Source organism: Chiloscyllium punctatum, chromosome 2 (assembly GCF_047496795.1).
Source record: "Chiloscyllium punctatum isolate Juve2018m chromosome 2, sChiPun1.3, whole genome shotgun sequence".
Lineage (NCBI taxonomy): Eukaryota > Metazoa > Chordata > Chondrichthyes > Orectolobiformes > Hemiscylliidae > Chiloscyllium > Chiloscyllium punctatum.
The window spans coordinates 99,953,142-99,973,099 of record NC_092740.1 but is presented as its reverse complement, the minus strand read 5'-3'; the positions used below and the strand labels follow the sequence as shown (position 1 = coordinate 99,973,099).

The 19,958-nt window shown below is 41.5% G+C and overlaps 1 protein-coding gene across 20 annotated transcripts in view; it reads left to right on the top strand.

Annotated features, from left to right (window-relative positions):
• The window catches only part of LOC140487080 (guanine nucleotide-binding protein G(I)/G(S)/G(O) subunit gamma-7), a 323,926-nt gene that overhangs the window by 79,277 nt on the left and 224,691 nt on the right, over positions 1 to 19,958 (top strand). For 16 of the 20 annotated variants that reach the window (XR_011962712.1, XM_072586533.1, XM_072586542.1 and 13 more), the window contains one exon: positions 4,903 to 4,976. The exons of the other annotated variants lie outside the window; for them this stretch is intronic. Coding sequence is in view for 4 of the 16 variants with exons in the window: in XM_072586533.1 (XP_072442634.1) it covers positions 4,903 to 4,976 (74 nt within the window). In the remaining 12 variants the exon portion in view is untranslated. The remainder of the gene's footprint in view (positions 1 to 4,902; positions 4,977 to 19,958) is intronic. 20 annotated transcript variants of the gene reach the window in all.

The window sequence follows — 19,958 nt, the reverse complement described above, 5'->3', positions numbered from 1 at the left end:
TCCTTTGAGCCGTCTCCTTAAAATGTACCCATTGTGTGATGTTTTGGTAACTTGTAATATCTGTTTTAATCCTAGTCTACATTGTTTAATAGCAGCAACACTGTAAGGCACTTTGCTACAAAATGATGGCCTTTGCTTGTTGTTTTCTTGTAGCAAAGATTTTTGTGGATTATGCCTGGATTTTTGCTTTTGTTAAACACAGGGCATTTCTATGCTGCACAAGCTTGATGTGAAAGAAAGAGGTTCCAAGAATCTCATTTTCATTCGAGGATGACTGGGTTCTCTGGAAGTTGGACCTAGCAATCCTGGAATGGATGTGTATTTGCCAGAAGACTTGGCTTTCTGCAATCTGTGTGAAAGATTAATTAAAGAAAAGAAACCAAAAGCAGCTCTCATGCATGCCAGTCATTCTCTGCACATACACTCATCATGCTCCTTCCATGCCAACCCATTTAACCTTCTTACCTATCCACTTCACATAACCCCACATTCTCTCTGTGCCAACCTGTGCCCTTCACTCACTCTCCATTGTCCTTGATAGCCTCCGTGTCCTTCAAACTTTTCTTTCTTTTTACAAAGCCAATTTACCTAATATGAGTATTGACAGACATCAAAATCTGTATGGAGATGCAAACAAAATAAGTTTAATTAAATATCTAAGTGTATTGAAGAATTCAGTATATTGTAAAAGCAATTTCATTTTTAAAAATAATATATTTACATTCCTTGAACTCAGTAAAGCCTTATAAAAACAAATATTTCGTTCAAGTGAATTCATGGTTGCATGCCAACAAAGTCTATAATAATTTGCAGCTATCAATCAAACAATGTGATTTGATTTGCCTTATTGTCACGGGTACTGAACTACAGTGAAAAGTGTTGTTTTGTGTGCTATACAGGCAGATCATATCATACAAAGTGCATCAGTATAGCAGAACAGAGTACAGAATACTGTTGAATGTGCAGAGAGAGAGAGAGAGAGAGAGAGAGAGATCAACCTGAATGTTTTGAGACATCCACTCAAAAGGCTGATAATAGAGGGGAAGAAGCTGTTCTTGAATCTGTTCATGCATTCAAATTTCTTTATTCTGCCCTATGGAAGAAATTATAACGGGTAGGAGGGGTCTTTGGTTATGTTAGTTGCATTCCTGAGACAGCAGCAAGTATAGATGGAGTAAGTGAATGGAAGGGTGACTTGCATGGTGGACTGGACTGTGTTTACAACTCTGTTTAGTTTCTTCTGGTTTTGTGAAGAATAGTTGCCACATATTGCTGTATTACATTTAGATGGGATGCTTTCTATGGTGCATCTATAAAAATTGGTAAGAGTCTTTATGGACATGTGAATTTCCTGAGCCACTTGAAGAAGTAGAGGTGTTGTTATGCTTTCTTCACCATTGTGTTGATGTGAGTGGATCAGAACAGATTATTGGTGATCGTCACTCCCAGGAATTGATGCTAAAAATCTCACAACACCAGGTTATAGTACAACAGGTTTAATTGGAAGCACACTAGCTTTCGGAGTGACACTCCTTCAGGTGATGAAGGAGCGTCGCTCCGAAAGCTAGTGTGCTTCCAATTAAACCTGTTGGACTATAACCTGGTGTTGTGTGATTTTTAACTTTGTACACCCCAGTCCAACACCGGGATCTCCAAATCAGAAATTGATGCTGTTCATCATGTCCATTTCAGCACCATTTGAGGCAAACAGGGATGTACCCTCTGCTTCCTGACGTTAATGACCAACTTCTTCATCTTGCCGATGTTGATGGAGAGATTGTTGTCTTTACACCATGTCGCTAAGCACACAATTTCTTTCCTGCACTCTGCTTCATCATTGGTTGAGATCCGGTGGTATCGTCAGCAAACTTGTAAATGGAGTTGGGGCAGTATGTGGCCACACAGTCGGGAGTGTATAAGGAATATAGTAGGGCTAAGTAGGTGGCCCAGCAGGGCACGGTGTTGAGGATTATCATGGAGGAGGTGTTGTCACCTATTCTTACTGATTGCAATCTATGGGTCAGGAAATCAAGAAGCCAGTTACAGATGGGGGAGGAGAGACCTAGATCTCAGAGTTTGGAGATTAGTTTGTTTGGAATTATGGTGTTGAAGATGGAGCTGTAGTCAATAAGTAGGAGCCTGAAGTAGGTATCCTGATTATCCAGGGATGAGTGTAGGGCCAGGAAGATGGTGTCTGTGGTGGACTTGTTAAAAGGGTAGGCAAATTGCAAAGGATCAAGGCAATCGCGTGGCTGGTGTTGATGAGCCATGACTAACCTCTCAAAGGACTTCATAATTACGGAGGTCAGAGTCACTGGGCAGTAGTCATTGAGGCAGGCTGCATGATTTTTCTTTGACTTAGGGATAATAGTGGTCTTCTTGAAGAAGTGGGGACATGGTAAATGATAGATAATTTAAATAATGGATCATTGTGAAATCAGTTATGGAGGAATTAATTCCGTAATGGAAGTACCAAGGCTTATATCACAGACAAAGTTGAATAAACATCAATTTTTTTAACGCTCCAAACTTTTTTAAAAATTTAAGAGCCCAGAATTTGAAATGCCTTGACAGTTTAAACAGGTCTCTTTGATAGTGTATCAATAGCTTGACAGTTCTTTGACAGATTTGATAGTTGCATAGTTCCAATGGGGTTATGAAAATTTTAGCCACATTCTGAGTACTTTCAACAACCCCAGAGAGTACCTTCCCCAAGGTAATCTGCCACTGCCTTCTACTCTAAGTTGTCTCGGGATTGTATCCAGAGAGTACCTTGCCTCTCAAAAGAGTTCCCTGGCTATTCCAAACTAATTCTCATGGTTCTTGCCTAGTTTAATGTGCACACTCCAGCCTCCACACTATAAAATTGCCATAATTCCACTTCAGTGTTGACAGGTGGTGATGTAAATGACTGCCTCCATTAAACATTAGTCTGTAAAATTCAGTCTGCCTTCACTTCCAGTCCTGTGAAAATGAAAAGTTTTGTGTTTTGGGGAAAGATTTCTGAATTTTAGCCACTTTTTGCCATTTTCACAATGGAGGAGAGTTCTACATTGTGATGAAAGTCTAGGCCTAAGAGTGAATGTTGTTCAATCAAGCATTGTATCTGTCAGACTGGGAAGGGTTGACAAGTTCCCTTTGCCAGATGATATTAATGAGCAATAACCCAGAAATGTTTCCAATGATTTTTTTCTTAAGCTAGCTCATACATAGTCTGTTTTTTAAAGTAATTTATTTCATTAATTTTTATTTAGTTATACCTAAGTGATTAATTATCTACACACTACCACAATGGCCTTCCTGCCACATCATAGTGGCAATGCCTCCTTCGAGTTTTTCCACTGCTGATTGATGCAGACTCAATATTGCACAGTTGGCATTGTGCTCCACATGTCCCATTTCCAATTCTATGCACTTCCACATTGCAACCTGCTCATTTCCACCCACGGAGATACTATGACACAGAAGACAACAATTTGGTTCATAATATCAATGCTAACTTTCTGTAGAGCAAATAGTTAGGAGATGTATTGATATTAATTTTCCAAAATTTGCTAGATTCTGTAAAACTTCCATTAGACTGGAAAATAGCAAACATAATCCCTCTATTCAGAAAGGGAGGGAGGCTGAAAACAGAAATCTATAGGCTAGATAGCTTGATACCTGCCATAGCAACGGTGTTAAAATTGATCGTTAAGGAGATTGTAGCTGCACACTTAAAAACATAAGATAATCAGGAAGTGCCAGCATGGTCTTGTAAAATGAAATTCATGTTTGACCAAATTATTGGCATTCTTTGAAGGAATAACATTGTAGACCTCATTGAACCTAATATGATGTTTTGTCTAAATGTGGAAATTATGGCACAAAAATATATTTTTGCTGCATACAAGTAGCCATCAAACTCTTAAACTTGTTCTGTCAACATATCATTATTGCCTTTTCTTTCACATATGTACCTAGCTTCCTCTTGAAGGCATTTTTGCCATGCACCTCAACTACTTGTTATGGTAGGAAGTTCTATAATGTAACCACTTTCTTTATCGGTTTGGATTAGATTCCCTACAGTGTGGAAACAGGCCCTTTGGCCCAACAAATCCACATTGACCCTCCAACCATTCCTACCCCTGACTAATCCACCTAATACTATGGGCAATTTATAGTGGCCAATTCACCTAACCTGCACATCGTCGGACTGTGGGAGGAAACCAGAGTACCTGGAGGAAACCCACGCAGACACAGGGAGAATGTGCAAACTCCACACAGACAATTGCCTGAGATGGGAATTGAACCGGGTCCCTGGTGCTGTGAGGCAGCAGTGCTAACCACTGAGCCACTGTGCCGCCCCTAGTAACTGGTTAAGATTACCTTCAAGTGGCAACTTGTCTACCCTAATAAATTTCTTCATTTCAAAGACAAGTTGATACTTAGCTTTCTCCTTTCTAAACAAAAGACCAGCCTGGTAGTTTCTCTCCGATGCTTATCACACGCTCCTGGTACATACAGTGCAAGTTTGAAGACTGGAACTGTGCTTAGTATTTGAGTATCAGAGAAGCTGTGGTAATGTCTTCCAGAAAGAACGAAGTTGTCGAAAACTAAAAATACATTGGGGAAGAAAAAACAGTTTAAAAACAAAGCAGCTCCACCAATTTAAAAAATAATCAATACATAGGATATTCTGGAAATATATTTAAAAGGAATGCATCACAATCTTAGCGAAGTATTGCATTGCTGGCAATTTCTTGTATACTAGATAAAGCTGGCCTAAAATTACAATGACATCTTTCCATAAAGCATTTATGAAAGCGTTGCTGTATTAGCCTTTTTTATTGTTGGAGACTGTTGCCTTTGTTAGCATTTCTTCAGCCATTTTTATGTTTACTTAATTTTCTTTTCATTTAGGTTCTTTGACAGAGAAATATCAACCAGTCTTCAGACCACTGACTAAGTATTCCTCCTCAACGGCCCATCAGCAGGTACTCAAAAGCAGATAAGACTGAAAAGTGTTACAATGTTTCTCTCTGTTCTTGACAAAGAGTAGTCATAGAGTCACAGAGATGTACAGCACGGAAGCAGACCCTAGTAGTTGTTATTCAATCAGTGTCTTACTTTGTCCTATATTGCAGTTAATGTTCATGGCGTGTAGACCAATAACCACCTTTCCCTACTGTTCCTCATCACACCCAAAATATTTTCTATATCCTGATTTCCTGAACCAAGGTTGTCAGCATCGATAGCTTTAGATTAGATTAGATTAGATTACTTACAGTGTGGAAACAGGCCCTTCGGCCCAACAAGTCCACACCGCCCCGCCGAAGCGCAACCCACCCATACCCCTACATTTACCCCTTACCTAACACTACGGACAATTTAGCATGGCCAATTCACCTGACCTGCACATCTTTGGACTGTGGGAGGAAACCGGAGCACCCGGAGGAAACCCACGCAGACATGGGGAGAATGTGCAAACTCCACACAGTCAGTTGCCTGAGGCGGGAATTGAACCCAGGTCTCTGGCGCTGTGAGGCAGCAGTGCTAACCACTGTGCCACCGCGCCGCCCCAAATCTTGAACTGTGTGAAAATTCACACATATAAAAGTAGATAATGAATTGATTAACTTGTACTGAGAAAGTAAATTAATGACTTGAGTTGGACATCAATGTTTGTGTTTGGTAAGCACACATGAACTTTGACAGAAAAAAGGCTAACAGCAATTAGTCTATAAGATAGAATCTGCACTTGTACCATGCTGAGGGCAATCTTAAATGATGGTCTTGATTTCATGAGTGCCAATTCAGTTAGTGGCTCATGGCAATTTCTGATGACATATACAGAGGGACCTCAATTATTCAAATGAGATGGGCGGGCAGTATTTTGTTCGGATAATCGATTATTCAGATAACTGATTTAATGCCTCTCCTCTGGGACTCGGGGGTTTTCTGAAGTTTCCTTTTTCCTTGCTCTGCCTGCTTTGCTCCCTCTCTCTGTCTCAGGGTTTGTTTCTAAGCAGGCACACACTTTTTTGTGTGTAAGGGACCTGCAGCACTGCTGTAGCCTCTCCCTGCAGCTGCTTCACTTCAGTGTGATTGACAGAGTGAGCAATGTCCACTCCCCGTTCAGGAGACTAGGCAGCAGCACACCCTCCCAGGCTCCTCTGCATGCCTCCGGCCTCGCACACTGCCACCTCACCCCTGGAATGGAGACAGCAGTCAGACTGGACACCATCAGCAAGACTGCTGCTGCCTTTTTTTTGGCTGGTGGGGTGCGGGGGGGGGGGGGGGGGGGGGGGTGAGTCTCAAAATAGCGCGCGCCCACACACACAGATTATCTGGGGATGCGGGGTTTAGGGTGCACCCCTGTCTGGAACTCCAGGGCAAGTGTTAGGCAAGAGAGAGAGAAAGGGTGGGAGGTCAGTCATTTGGAGACAGTGCTTGGGCTCCCATCGATGTCTAGGACTGGTCTCTGCAGCATTTCAGTAAACCGAATTCACTTTTAATCATTGTAAACAAGATGCAATCAGTATTGGTAGCACCTCTTTGATGTAGTGTTTCTATCGAGACCTTGAGATCTTCTTCAGATAATCCCAAATTTGGATAATTGATATTCAGATAATTGAGGTTCCTCTGTAATTGCTAACTTCCAAAGAATTGTTAACTTCCAATGCATTAGTTGCTGGCATGGTGGAAAAATAGAGGAAAACCAATTTTGTAAGCTGTCAGTCTACATAGAAGACTGAAAATATCTTCTGTTGGATGCTTGAAGAACTGCCAAAATACATGCACTGAAATAAGGAAGTAATACAGAATTATGCAATTTGACACATTTGTCTTGCCAATGCTAACTTTAATATAAAGTTAAAAATCGCACAACACTAGTTTATAGTCCAACAGCTTTATTTGGAAGCACTAGCTTTCGGAGCGCTGCTCCTTCATCAGGTGATCTGAAAACTAGTGCTTCCAAATAAAGGTGTTGGACTATAACCTTGTGTTGTGTGATTTTTTAACTTTGTACACTCCAGTCCAACACTGGCACCTCCAAATCATGACATTAATATAGCAATATTAAACGTTCAGTTTTTCAAAGGGAGGTGAAATAGTGGAGCAAACTTAAAGGACTAAAGCAGATGATAACTAGATTTAAGAACAGTTAACTAGCAGCGCTCTGTTTGTATTTTTTGTCAGTTATTGCTGTACAGTATAGAAGAGTTTTCATCAAAAACCTTTACTATAGCTGTCTCTTAGCTAGCAAGGTTTCATAAGAAAACCATCTAGAAAATAAACAGACATCTGCTTCTGTTGAAGTAACCCTGAATTATGAATACATGGCTGAACTCTAACAATTACTAATCCAGTCAGCACCGCAGACACTGTTTATACAGCTTGAAAGGGGTTTCAAGCTTTGTTTAATATCTCTATTACCTTGTAATAAGCTGATCGTTGTGGTTTACAGTGCACAGAAAGGGTGTTTACTTATACAAAATTAAGTTGTCTAAAGTAGATAAATGATTTTTCAAATTGATGCCACAAATGATTATGATTAATGACAACTTTATGATAAGTTAATAAGGGAAATGCATTTCAATGGGAATAATGAATGCATTATTTTTGGCGTCCTAATCCCTCTAAGAGATCATGAATCACTGACTCCATCAAAGTTGCAATGAGAGTGTTGAATCCCCCACAATAGAGCCTGCAAGATCAAGATAGCTGTCTACCAATGTCCTCATCACTTGTTGGTGAAAGTTTCAGAATTGGATATGGGAATCCTGGAACCAAGTCCAGTCTTCCATTTTTAAGGCCTCCTGACTTGCTAAAAGTTTGGGCTTCGGAAGTTAGCAATCATATGTCATCAGAAACTGCCATGAACCACTAGCTCTGAATCAACACTCGTGAAATAAAGACCGTTATTTAAGATTGCCATCAGCATGGTACAGATACAGATTCTATCTTCTGGATTATAACTGTCAGATCTTTGATCCTAATTTCTGTTAGTCTGTTCTATTTTTGTCAAATTTCCTCATTTTGTCTCCACAGGTTAGCATCCACCTGTGAAATATATGAATGCTTCAGATGTCCGTATAAATTCTATAACATGAATATTGTGTTAATGAATTAAAATGAAAACTATGTATAACTTTGAACCGGACTTTCCTGAAGGCTCACCTGGATTGTTAGAACTAGTACACCAATAAACCAGTCACATAGACAAAATAATTTCAATACAGACAATCTTTAAAATTAATTTATTCCATTTTTGTGTGTGCTGTAGCTGAGCCAAATATATATTATATAAGTATATATTATATGTATAGGCTGTTTGACAGACTTAATCCTGTGCTATGTACTTGAATTGAATCCTGTGCCATGTGCTATTCAGCAGCTATGGGAGCAGCCTGTGCAATGCTGGAACTGTGTTGGAGATATCCAAGGCAACTGGGGAGTTATCTGCAGATATTTTGATTTCCCCTAATTCTTTGGAGAAACAAGTTAACTCTTTCCTCTTCTGCACTTTTACAATATATTAAATATGGATATTTTCTAATCCGTTGTTCAGAGATGTTATTACACATCTCTGGAGCAGATGGGACTTGACCCAGGCCTTCTGGCTCAATAGTGGCACTGTGCCACAAGTGTTATGTATATTAGTGCTTCTAAGTTGGAACTGCTGCTGCTGTTTTATTCTTCAAATGTATCAGTATGAACAATAGTGCTTTGTAACAGTCAATTCTAGGGATAATGAAGGCAGGAATGAGACAACAATAATGAAACGCTTCTACTTTTTAAAAATGTAATATAAGAATTAAGTATAAGAATTGAAAAAACTGTAAAATCTGGACTTTATCTGGACATAGTACAAACATGCACATTCCTGCTTTCTCATAATTGTAACATTTCACTGAGGTTCTTATCATGTCATCCATTTGTGCATATTTTGAGCGTATTTATGCTATAGACTTATGCCTATAAAAACTGGCTTCAATTATTTGTTCAGATTTGATTAGAATTTGTAGTTGGCTAGAATTTATAGCGGATACTGGTGATGAGAGGGTGCTGTATAGCTCTGTATCACTAGCTGCCTACATATCTGATTCTCTTTCCTCTAAATATTTTCCAGAATCTGGTCAAGGAAACCTGAATTCCTGATGCAGGAGCAAATAAATGGCTTTCAGAGTGGAATCTCAGCTTTATTTTAAATCCTCTCTTTGTTCTTATTTCTGTGCGTGCAGTGAAAGTTTTCATGATGAACAGTGTCTGTGAAAATTTGCCTCTTGATGTTAGTCTGAAATTTCTACTTCACTACTTCATTTGATTTATATGAAGTCAATGCCTCTAGTCCTGTTAAGCGTCCAGACAAGCTGATATTCTCATCACAAATGTCTTGCAGTTTAATGGAAGCCCAATAGAATCTGTGTGAGAAGTATAGTGAAGAGAAGCACAGAACTGCACAATTGTTACAGCACAGGAGAAGGTCATTTCAGCTCTTTGTTTCTGCTCAGGATCTTCAACATATATTATGATTTAGTGTCATTTACCTGTCTTTCTTACGTACTGTTTTAGTTGTTTCTATTCAAGTAATCATCTTCAATTGATTCTGCCTCCTGCATGCTTGCAAGCAGTGCATTCCAAATCCAAGTGAATCATTCCGAGGAAACTTTTCTCACATTACATGTGCCCCATGATTGTACTGCACTCTCAATCTGTGCCATCTTGTTTTCAATCCTTTTATGAGTCTTCTATCCAGACCAGTCATGATTTTGAAAACTTGCATCAATTTTGAGGGAATTCAGGATTTAACCCAGTTACACCGAATATTTGTCAGTTTGTGAGTGGAACTTGCAGTTGCTGGTATATCTATCTGTTGCCTTTATCCTTCTGGATTGATGGTGAAATGCTGTCTAACGAATCTTGGTGAATTTCTGGTATGCAACTTGTGGATAGTACGCAGTGCTGTTACTGGGCATCAGAGTTAGCAGGAGTGAATGTTTGTGGCTGTGGTGCCAGTTGAGTGGACTTGTTGTTCTGACTGGTGACAAGCTTCAAGAGACCAGCATGGTGGCTCAGTGTTTAGCACTGCTATTTCACATTGCCAGGGATCTGGGTTCAATTCCAGCCTTAGGCGACTGGATGGGGTTTGCATGTTCTCTCCAAGCATGGGTTTCCTCCAGGTGCTCGGTTTCTTCCCAAAGTCCAAAGATGTGCAACTTCGTAACCCAGTGGTGTCTAACGATGTGTAGACAAGGTGGGTTAACCATGCTAAATTCAGAGTTACAGGGACAGAATAGATTGCTCTTCGCAGTGTCGGTGCTGACTCAATGGGCTGAATGGCCTCTTTCCGCATTGTGGGGATTCTATGATTCTTGAGTGTTTTTGGAGCTGCACTCATCCAGGCAGGTGGGAAATATTCCATTACACTCCTGACTTAAAACATTGTAACTTGTGGACAGGAGGTGAGTTACTAGCTGCAGGACACCTAGCCTCTGACTTGCTGTTATAGCCACAGTATTTATATGGCTAATCCAGTTCGGTTTCTGGTCAGTGGTAACCCCCAGGATGTTGACACTGGGGGATTCAGTGGGAATGCAATTAAATATCAAGGGTCTATAGTTAGATGCTCTCTTGTAGAAAAAGATCGTTACCTGACACATATTTGTGTAAATGTTACTTGTCACGTTTCAGCTGAAGCCTGGATATTGTGCAATCAACAGTGTATGTTCCTATTTTTGACCTCATGGTAGAGGGAAGGTCATTGATGAATCAGTTGAATGAAGATTGTTGTGTTATGGACTAGGAGAAAGTGAGGACTGCAGATGCTGGAGATCAGAGCTGAAAATGTGTTGCTGGAAAAGCGCAGCAGGTCTGGCAGCATCCAAGGAATTCCTGAAGAAGGGCTCATGCCCGAAATGTCGATTCTCCTGCTCCCTAGATGCTGCCTGACCTGCTGTGTTATGGACTAGACCAGACCCCCTTAAAATATTTTAATAGGGTAATCTAGACCTGGATGTAGGTTTGCTCATGAGCTGGAAAGTTCATTTTCAGCGAGCAAACCTACATCCAGAACCTCCACCTGAGTTAGAAATCTTCTCAAAACTCGTTTGTCTAGACCCTAACTTTTTCTTGTTTCAAAGGCAAATGTAAAGTGCTGTGTTCCAGATGTAATTTGATTGGTCAAGCTACTCAATGTTATACAAAACACCCTAGTTAAAATACAGCAACAGAAAGAGGATCTTGGAATAATTTAGCTCTATTGGAATACTTAACAGAATAATAGACTACTTTACTACTAAACAGCAACTGTTCTAATACAGCAACATCTCATAAACATAACCTTGACAAAAGGCAAATTCAGAAATCAAAGTTGTCTCACATGCAACTTCAGCTGCCCAGGAGGAAAAACATGTAGAGAAAACCCAGAGAGAGAATGTAGCACCCGGGAGAGATCACTTTCTTCCAACTATGCTGAGATCCCAGCAACAACTGCTGCTGAAGAAAACTAAATATTCTAGTTTGTGAGAGCTGGACCACGACCATTCAAGCTGCTTCTGTTGTTTATTTTGGTAATTTTGGTAGACTGCTTACTACCTTTGCCTTAAAAATCTCCTCAAATTAAAGGTCAAAATAACTACTTAAAGCCAAACCTTCCACCCTCAAAAAAAAACCCATCAATATATAAAATGGCTTCATTTTTTAAAAATCCTTAGTCTTACGTTATTAGTAAACAATGTATATACATTACATTGACTGTAAGCATGAAAGAGTTCACTACTAATTTCAGTCTATTTCAGTTTGCTCTTTTCCCATCATCAAAAGTCCCCAATTTAGAAACATAAATTGCTTGTCCTACCTTCTCAATACAGTCTTCCAAACGTGAAATAGGATATGAACCAAACTTGGTAACTGCGTTGAATTTGCGAAAGTTCACACATAATCATTGGGTACTATCTGGTTTTGACACCATTACTATGGAAGAGCTCCAGTCACTGAAACTCACTGTGATTATGTTATCTTTGAGCATGCATTCAATTTCCTTTTGAACCTGTGCCAACTTCAGGGAGTTACATCTTTAAGGGTGTTGCCTAATTGGTACAGCATTTTCTATGTCTACATTATGCTTAATTAGATTCATACTTCCCAACTTATTTCCACATTTCTCTCCATGTTTTTTGTAATAACTCATCCAGGTCATTTCAATTTTCCTCTGGTAGGTAACTTAATAATTCATCCCAATTTTTGAGAATTTCCTCATTGTCCAATATAATTGGAGGAATAACTAAATCAGAATCATCTGAACTTGGTTCTTCACTTAGTTGTAACCAGAAACACCTTCTTCTTTGGCTTTTCTTTCCCATCAAAATACCTTTTGAGCATATTCATATGACACACTCTGAGATTTCATTCTATCCAGTGTTCTTATCAAATAATTCCCCTCACTCTTTTTTTTGAATTAATAAGTCTTTAAAGGTTCACCTACCACTGAAAGTAACAGCAACATTTTATCTCCTCGAGCAAAACTACAATTTTTTGATTTTTCATCTATTTTCTGTTTCATCATGTGCTGTGCTACTTTTAAATGCTGTCTAGCCAAATCACCCACTCTGTTTAATCTTACCCTAAAATTTGACACTGAGTCCCAATATGTGGTCTCTGAACTCTGACTCACCAATTTCACTTGAATTAATTTCAGCGGTCCTCTCACCTCTTGCCCAAAACCTTATTCAAATGGACTGAATTTGGTAGGTTCATTTGTGGCATCCCTAATTGCAAAAAGTACAAATGGAATTCCTTTACCCCAATCCTCTGGGTAGTTTCAATTATTAGCCCTCAATGTGATCTTTAAAGTTTGATGCCAGCATTATATTGCACCCTACATTTCTGGATGATATGCAGTGGATTTGAATTGTTCTATTCCCAACCTTTTCGTAAATTCATTGAATAATTTTTCTGTATAATTTGATCCTTGAACTGATTATCTCTGTGTGTATTAAATATATAGTAAAAGAATTTTAGTAATTCTTCGACAATCCTTTTAGCCATGACACTGCGTAATAGAATGACCTCAGGAAATCTAATGAACACATCCATTATACTCAACAAGTACTCATTCCCACTTCTGGTTTTAGGTAGATATTCTACGCAATTAGTTTAGACCCTTGTTAAAAGATCCTCATCTGTGTGCGTGGGAAATCATGTCTCACAAACTTGATTGAGTTTTTTGAAGAAGTAACAAAGAAGATTGATGAGGGCAGAGCAGTAGATGTGATCTATATGGACTTCAGTAAGGCGTTCGAGAAGGTTCCCCATGGGAGACTGATTAGCAAGGTTAGATCTCATGGAATAAAGGGAGAACTAGCCATTTGGATACAGAACTGGCTCATAGGTAGAAGACAAAGTGTGCTGGTGGAGGGTTGTTTTTCAGACTAGAGCCTGTGACCAGTGGAGTGCCACAAAGATCGGTGTTGGATCCTTTTTTTGTCATTTACATAAATGATTTGGATGCGAGCATAAGTTAGTAAGTTTGCAGATGACACCAAAATTGGAGGTGTAGTGGACAACGAAGAGGGTTACCTCAGATTACAACAGGATCTGGACCAGATGGGCCAATGGGTTGAGAAATTACAGATGGAGGTTAATTCAGATAAATGCGAGGTGCTGCATTTTGGGAAAGCAAATCTTAGCAGGACTTATACACTTAATGGTAAGGTCCTAGGGAGTGTTGCTGAACAAAGAGACCTTGGAGTGCAGGTTCATAGCTCCTTGAAAGTGGAGTCTCAGGTAGATAGGATAGTGAAGAAGGCATTTGGTATGTTTTCCTTTATTGGTCAGAGTATTGAGTACAGGAATCATGTTGGAATATTGCGTGCAATTCTGGTCTCCTTCCTATCGGAAAGATGTTGTGAAACTTGAAAGGGTTCAGGAAAGATTTAGAAGGATGTTTCCAAGGTTGGAAGATTTGAGCTATAGGGAGAGGCTGAACAGGCTGTGTCTGTTTTCCCTGGAGCGTCAGAGGCTGAGGGGTGACCTTATAGAAGTTTACAAAATTATGAGGGGCATGGATAGGATAAATGTACAAAGTCTTTTACCTGGGATCGGGGAGTCCAGAACTAGAGGGTATAGGTTTAGGGTGAGAGGGGAAAGATATAAAAGAGACCTAAGGGGCAACCTTTTCACGCAGAGGGTGGTACGTGTATGGAATGAGCTGCCAGAGGGTGTGGTGGAGGCTGGTACAATTGCATCATTTAAGAAACACTTGGATGGGTATATGAATAGGAAGGGTTTGGAGGGATATGGGCTGGGTGCTGGCAGGTGGGACTAGATTGAGTTGGGATATCTGGTCAGCGTGGACAGGTTGGACCAAAGGGTCTGTTTCCATGCTGTACATTTCTATGACTCTATCTCAGGAAGGGATACTAAAGGTGTTGTTTATTTTTAGCTGCCTAAGGCTTTTCCAATTACTTGATGTGCATGACACATCCAGCAAAATTCAACCACATCCTTATGCAGTCCAGGCCAATAAAAATGTCTTTGTAGGAGCACATTACTGCAGATGCTCGAATCTGCACGGAAAACAAGAAATGCTAAAAATCACAGTGGGTCTGGCAGCATCCTTGGAGAGACAGCAAGTTAAAGTTTCGAGTCCAGATGACTCTTCATTAGAGCTGACGTGGAGTGTGGAGGGAGCATTGTTTATGCAATAGTGTGGGGGTGGAGTGCTGGGAGAGCAGAGGGAAGAGCAAATCCTCTTCAAGGTGGGAGTTCCTCGAAGAGAAGTGGCAATAGATTAAATGCAATGTAGGAGCAAATTAATGCAGATGCTGGAATCTGTACTGAAAACAAAACATGCTTGATGACCACCAACACCACCCCACCCTTCCCACGGCACCTTCCCATGTAATCTCAGAAGGTGCAACATTTGCCCCTTCACTGATTCCCTGCTCACTATCCAAAGGCCTAAACAGTCTTTCCATGTGAAGCAGTATTTCACTTGTAGCATATCCAATCTGGTCTATTGCATTCACTGCACCCAACTTGGCCTTTTCTATTTGGAAAAAGCAAATGCAGACTGGGTGACTGCTTTACAGAGCACCTGTAGTCTGAGAACAAACATGACCCCGATCTTCCCAAAGCCAGTCATTTTAAAGTGGCATTCTGCTCGCATGCCTACTTATCTATCCTTGCCATGCCACAATGCTTCTGCGAATCACAGCGCAAAATGGAAGAACAACATTTCATCTTCATACTCGGCACTTTATGACCTTCTGGATTTACTATTGAGTTCAACACCTTCAGATTGTGAACTCACTCCCATTCTTCCATTTCTTGTAGCCTTACTTATTGCATTCTCTGTCACCATGTCCTCTCTCCCCTCCCCCCACTGCAGTGGGACCATCTATTCTTTCAATTTGGCAGTTGTTCACACCGTAGTTCTGTCTTTGTCACATGGAATCAGCACATCTGACTGCTTATGCTGTTTAGTAACAAGTATCTCTGGACATCGGAGTTCATTCGAAGAAAAATAAGCGAACAGTGAAATTCACAGCTGACCTTAGAGAAACCTGTCTGGGGAGCTCACCACAGGGGAGCAGCTAGAACAAAGAACAAAGAACAAAGAGAATTTACAGCCCAGGAACAGGCCTTCAGCCCTCCAAGCCTGAGCCGATTCAAATCTACAGTCTAAACCTGTCGCACAATTCCTAAGCATCTGTATCCCCCTGCTCCCCACCTACTCGTGCATCTGTCCAGACGCATCTTAAATGAATCTACGGTGCCTGCCTCTGCCACCTCTGCTGGCAATGCGTTCCAGACCCACCGCCCTCTGTGTGAAGTACTTTTCACCTCTCACCTTGAAAGCATGATCTCTCTTTATTGAATCCCTCGCCCTGTCTCTATCTACCCTGTCTATACCCTTCATGATTTTGTAGACCTCAATCAGGTTCCCCCCTCAATCTCCCTTTTTTCTAATGAAAACAAACCTAACCTACTCAACCTCTCGTCATAGCTAGCACTTTCCATACCAGGCAACATCCTCGTAAACCTTCTCTGCACCATCTCTGAAGCGTCCACATCCTTTTGGAATGTAGTGACCAGAACTGTACACAGTATTCTAAATGCAGCCGAACCAATGTTGTGTACAATTTTAACATGACCGCCCAGCTCTTCTACTCAATAGCCTGTCTGATGAAGGCAAGCATACCATATGCTTTCTTGACCACTCTATCCACCTGTACAGCCACCTTTAGGGTACAATGGACCTGCAGTTCTAGATCTCTCTGCTCATCAACTTTTCCCAAGGCTCTTCCAATCACTGTATAATTCACTCTAGAATTAGACTTCCCAAAATGCACATTTGTCTGGATTGAACTCCATCTGCCCCCTTCTCCACCCAACTCTCCAGTCTATCTATATTCTCCTGTATTCTTTGTCCCTAATGCTTTCGTGCCATCTGCATATTTGCTGATCATACCAACAGTGCCCTCTTCCACATCATTTATGTACATCACAAACAACACTGGCCCCAGCATTGATCCCTGTGGAACAGCACTGGTCACCTTTCTCCATTTCGAGAAACTCCTTTCAAGTACAACTCTGTCTCCTGATGCTCAACCAGCTCTTTATCCACCTAGCTAGAACACCCTGCACACTATGTGACTTCATTTTCTCTATTAGTTTATCATGGGGAACCTTATCAAATGCCTTACTAAAGTCCATGTATGTGACATCAACAGCCCTTCTTCATCTATCAACTTGACCACTTCCTCAAAGAACTCTATTACATTGGTAAGGCATGATCTCCCCCTGCACAAAACTATGTTGCCTATCACTGATAAGCCCATTCTTTTCTAAATATAACTAGATCCTATCCCTCAGTACCTTCTCCAGCAACTTTCTCCACTGACATCAGGTTCACTGGTCTGTAGTTACCTGGAATATCCCTATTACCCTTCCAGTACAGCGGACAACGTTAGCAACCCTCCAGTCCTCCGGCACCTCACCTGTGTTTAAGGATGCCACAAAGATATCTGTCAGGGCCCCAGCTATTTCCTCTCTTCTTCCCACAGCAACCTGGGATGGATCCCATCCAGTCCTGGGGGTTTGTCCACCTTAATAATCTCTAGCCTACCCAACACATCTTTCCTACTTATGTCAACGTGATCCAGACTAAACAAACTTCTATCTCTAATCTCAACATTCATCATGTCCTTCTCCTCAGTGAACACTGATGCAAAGTAATCATTCACAATCTCACTCATTCTCTCTGGTTCGACACACAGCCTTCCTTCATTATCGTTTAGTGGACCAATCCCTTCTCTGGTTACCCACTTGCTTCTATATGAGAATAAAAGGTTTTGGAATTCTCCTTAATTCTGCTCACTAAAGCTATTTCATGACCCCTTTTCGCCCGCTTGACTCCTCGTTTAAGACTGGTCCTACTCTTCCAATATTCCTCCAGGGCCCATTCTGTTCTTAGCTGCCTGGACCTATGTACGTTTCCCTTTCTCCTCTTGGCTAGTCGTACAATTTCTCCTGTCATCCATGGTTCACGAATCTTGCCTTTCCTATCCTTTGCCTTCAATGGGACATATCTATCCTGCACTACCGTTAGCCTATTTGGGCGGCACGGTGGCACAGTGGTTAGCACTGCTGCCTCACAGCACCAGAGACCCGGGTTCAATTCCCGCCTCAGGCAACTGTCTGTGTGGAGTTTGCACATTCTCCCCGTGTCTGCGTGGGTTTCCTTCCATAGTCCAAAAATGTGCAGGTTAGGTGAATTGGCCATGCTAAATTGCCCGTAGTGTTAGGTGAAGGGGTAAATGTAGGGGAATGGGTCTGGGTGGGTTGCTCTTCAGAGGGTTGGTGTGGACTTGTTGGGCCGAAGGGCCTGTTTTCACACTGTAAGTAATTTAATCTATCTTTGAAAGCCTCCCACATACCAAATGTGGACTTCCCTTCAAATAGCTGTGTCCAATCCACATTTCCCAGCTCCTGCCGAATTTTGATATAATTTGCTTTGGCCCATTTCGGTACTCTTCCTTTAGGACCACTCTCATCTTGTCTACGAGCATTCTAAAACTTACAGAATTGTGGTCACTGTTCCCAAAGAACCCCCCCCCCCCCCACTGCAACTTCTACTGCCTGGTCTGGCTCATTCTCCAACACCAGGTCCAATATGGCCCCTTCCCTCGTCGGACTATTGACATACTGCTCTAGAAAACTCTCCTGGACATTTCTTACAAATTCTACTCCATCCAGACCTCTGACACTAAGTATATCCTAGTCAATGTTGAGAAAATTAAAATCTCCCATCACCACTACCCCATTGCCTCTACGTCCTTCCTTAATCTGTTTACTTATTTATTTAACTGCTCACTGTTGGGATGCCTGTAATACAGCTCCAACAATGTAACTGCACCCTTCTTATTTCTCAGCTCTATCCATAATGCCTCACTGCTCAAGTCCTCCATAGTGTCCTCCTTTACCACAGCTGTAATATCATCCCTGACCAGCAATGTAATTTCTCCCCCCACCTTTTACTTCCCTCCCTGTCCTGTCTGAAGCATCTATGTCCTGGAACATTTAGTTGCCAATCATGCCTTTCCTGCAACCAAGTCTCTGTGATTGTAATAATATCATACTCCCAGACATCTATCCAAGCCCTAAGTTCATCTCCCTTACCCACTATACTCCTTGCATTAAAGTAGATGCACTTCCGGCCACCAGTTCTTTTGCATTCATCTGCTCTCTGCCTAACCTTCCCTTTAGTAATGCTAACTTCATGATCTTTACAGTATATAGTTTCCACCTCGCTCTCTACTTGTCTTCTCTTCTGGTTCCCAGCCCCCTGCCGCATTACTTTAAAACCTCCCCAACAGCAGTAGCAACAACTCCCTAAAGAACATTGGTTCCAGTCTGGTTCATATGTAGACTGTCCATTTTGTAATAGTCCCACCTTCCCCAGAACCGGTCCCAATGCCCAACAAATCTGAACCCCTCCCTCCTATACCATCCCTTAAGCCATGTGTTCATCCTGCCTATTTTTTCATTTCTACACTGGCTAGCACGTGGCATTGGTAGTAATCCCAAGATTACTTGAGGTCCTCCTTTTTAATTTCTCTCCTAGCTCCCTGAATTCTGCGTTCAGGACCTCATCTTGTTCTTTACTTATATCATTGGTGCCTATACGCACCAAGACAACTGGCTATTCACCTTCCCCTTTTAGAATGCTCTTGAGCCGATCGGTGACATCCCTGACCCGAGCACCTGGGAGGCAACTTACCATCTGGTAGTCCGTTTTCAGCCACAGAACTGCCTATCTACTCCCCTTACAATAGAATCCCCTATGACTATGGCCCTACAAGTCTTTTTTCCTGCCCTTCTGAACAGCAGCGCCCGCCACGGTGCCGTGATCTTGGCAACTGTTGCCCTCCCCTGGTGAGCCATCTCCCCCAACAGTATCTAAAATGGTATACCTGTTTTGGAGAGAGATGACCACAGGGGACACCCTCCTACTCTTTTTCTGCCTTTTGGTCACCCAATCACTGTCTCCCTCAGTAATTCTAACCTGCGATGTGACCAGTTCACTAAACATGCTATCCACGATCTCCTCAGCATAGTGGATGTTCCACAGTGACTCCATCCACAGCTCCAGAGCCGTCATGCAGTCAAACCAGAGCTGCAGCTACCACATCAAGCAGGAGGAACATGCCACGGGACTGAGATCCCCTGCCATTGTAAGCTTAGCTTTATATCAACTAACTAAAACTAAACAATGCACTTAAATATATGAAAAAGAAAGAAAAATAAAAACCTTATCTTACCCTTTTCTTCTGGTTAGAGGCGGTGGGGGTGCGTGGGGGGAGGATACTGCACGTGTAGTATTATGGGTTTAGCCGCTGCCCAAATATATACAAAGTCCTTTTCTTCCCGGCACCCTCCTGGTCTCCGTGTCACCTCCGCTATGTCTC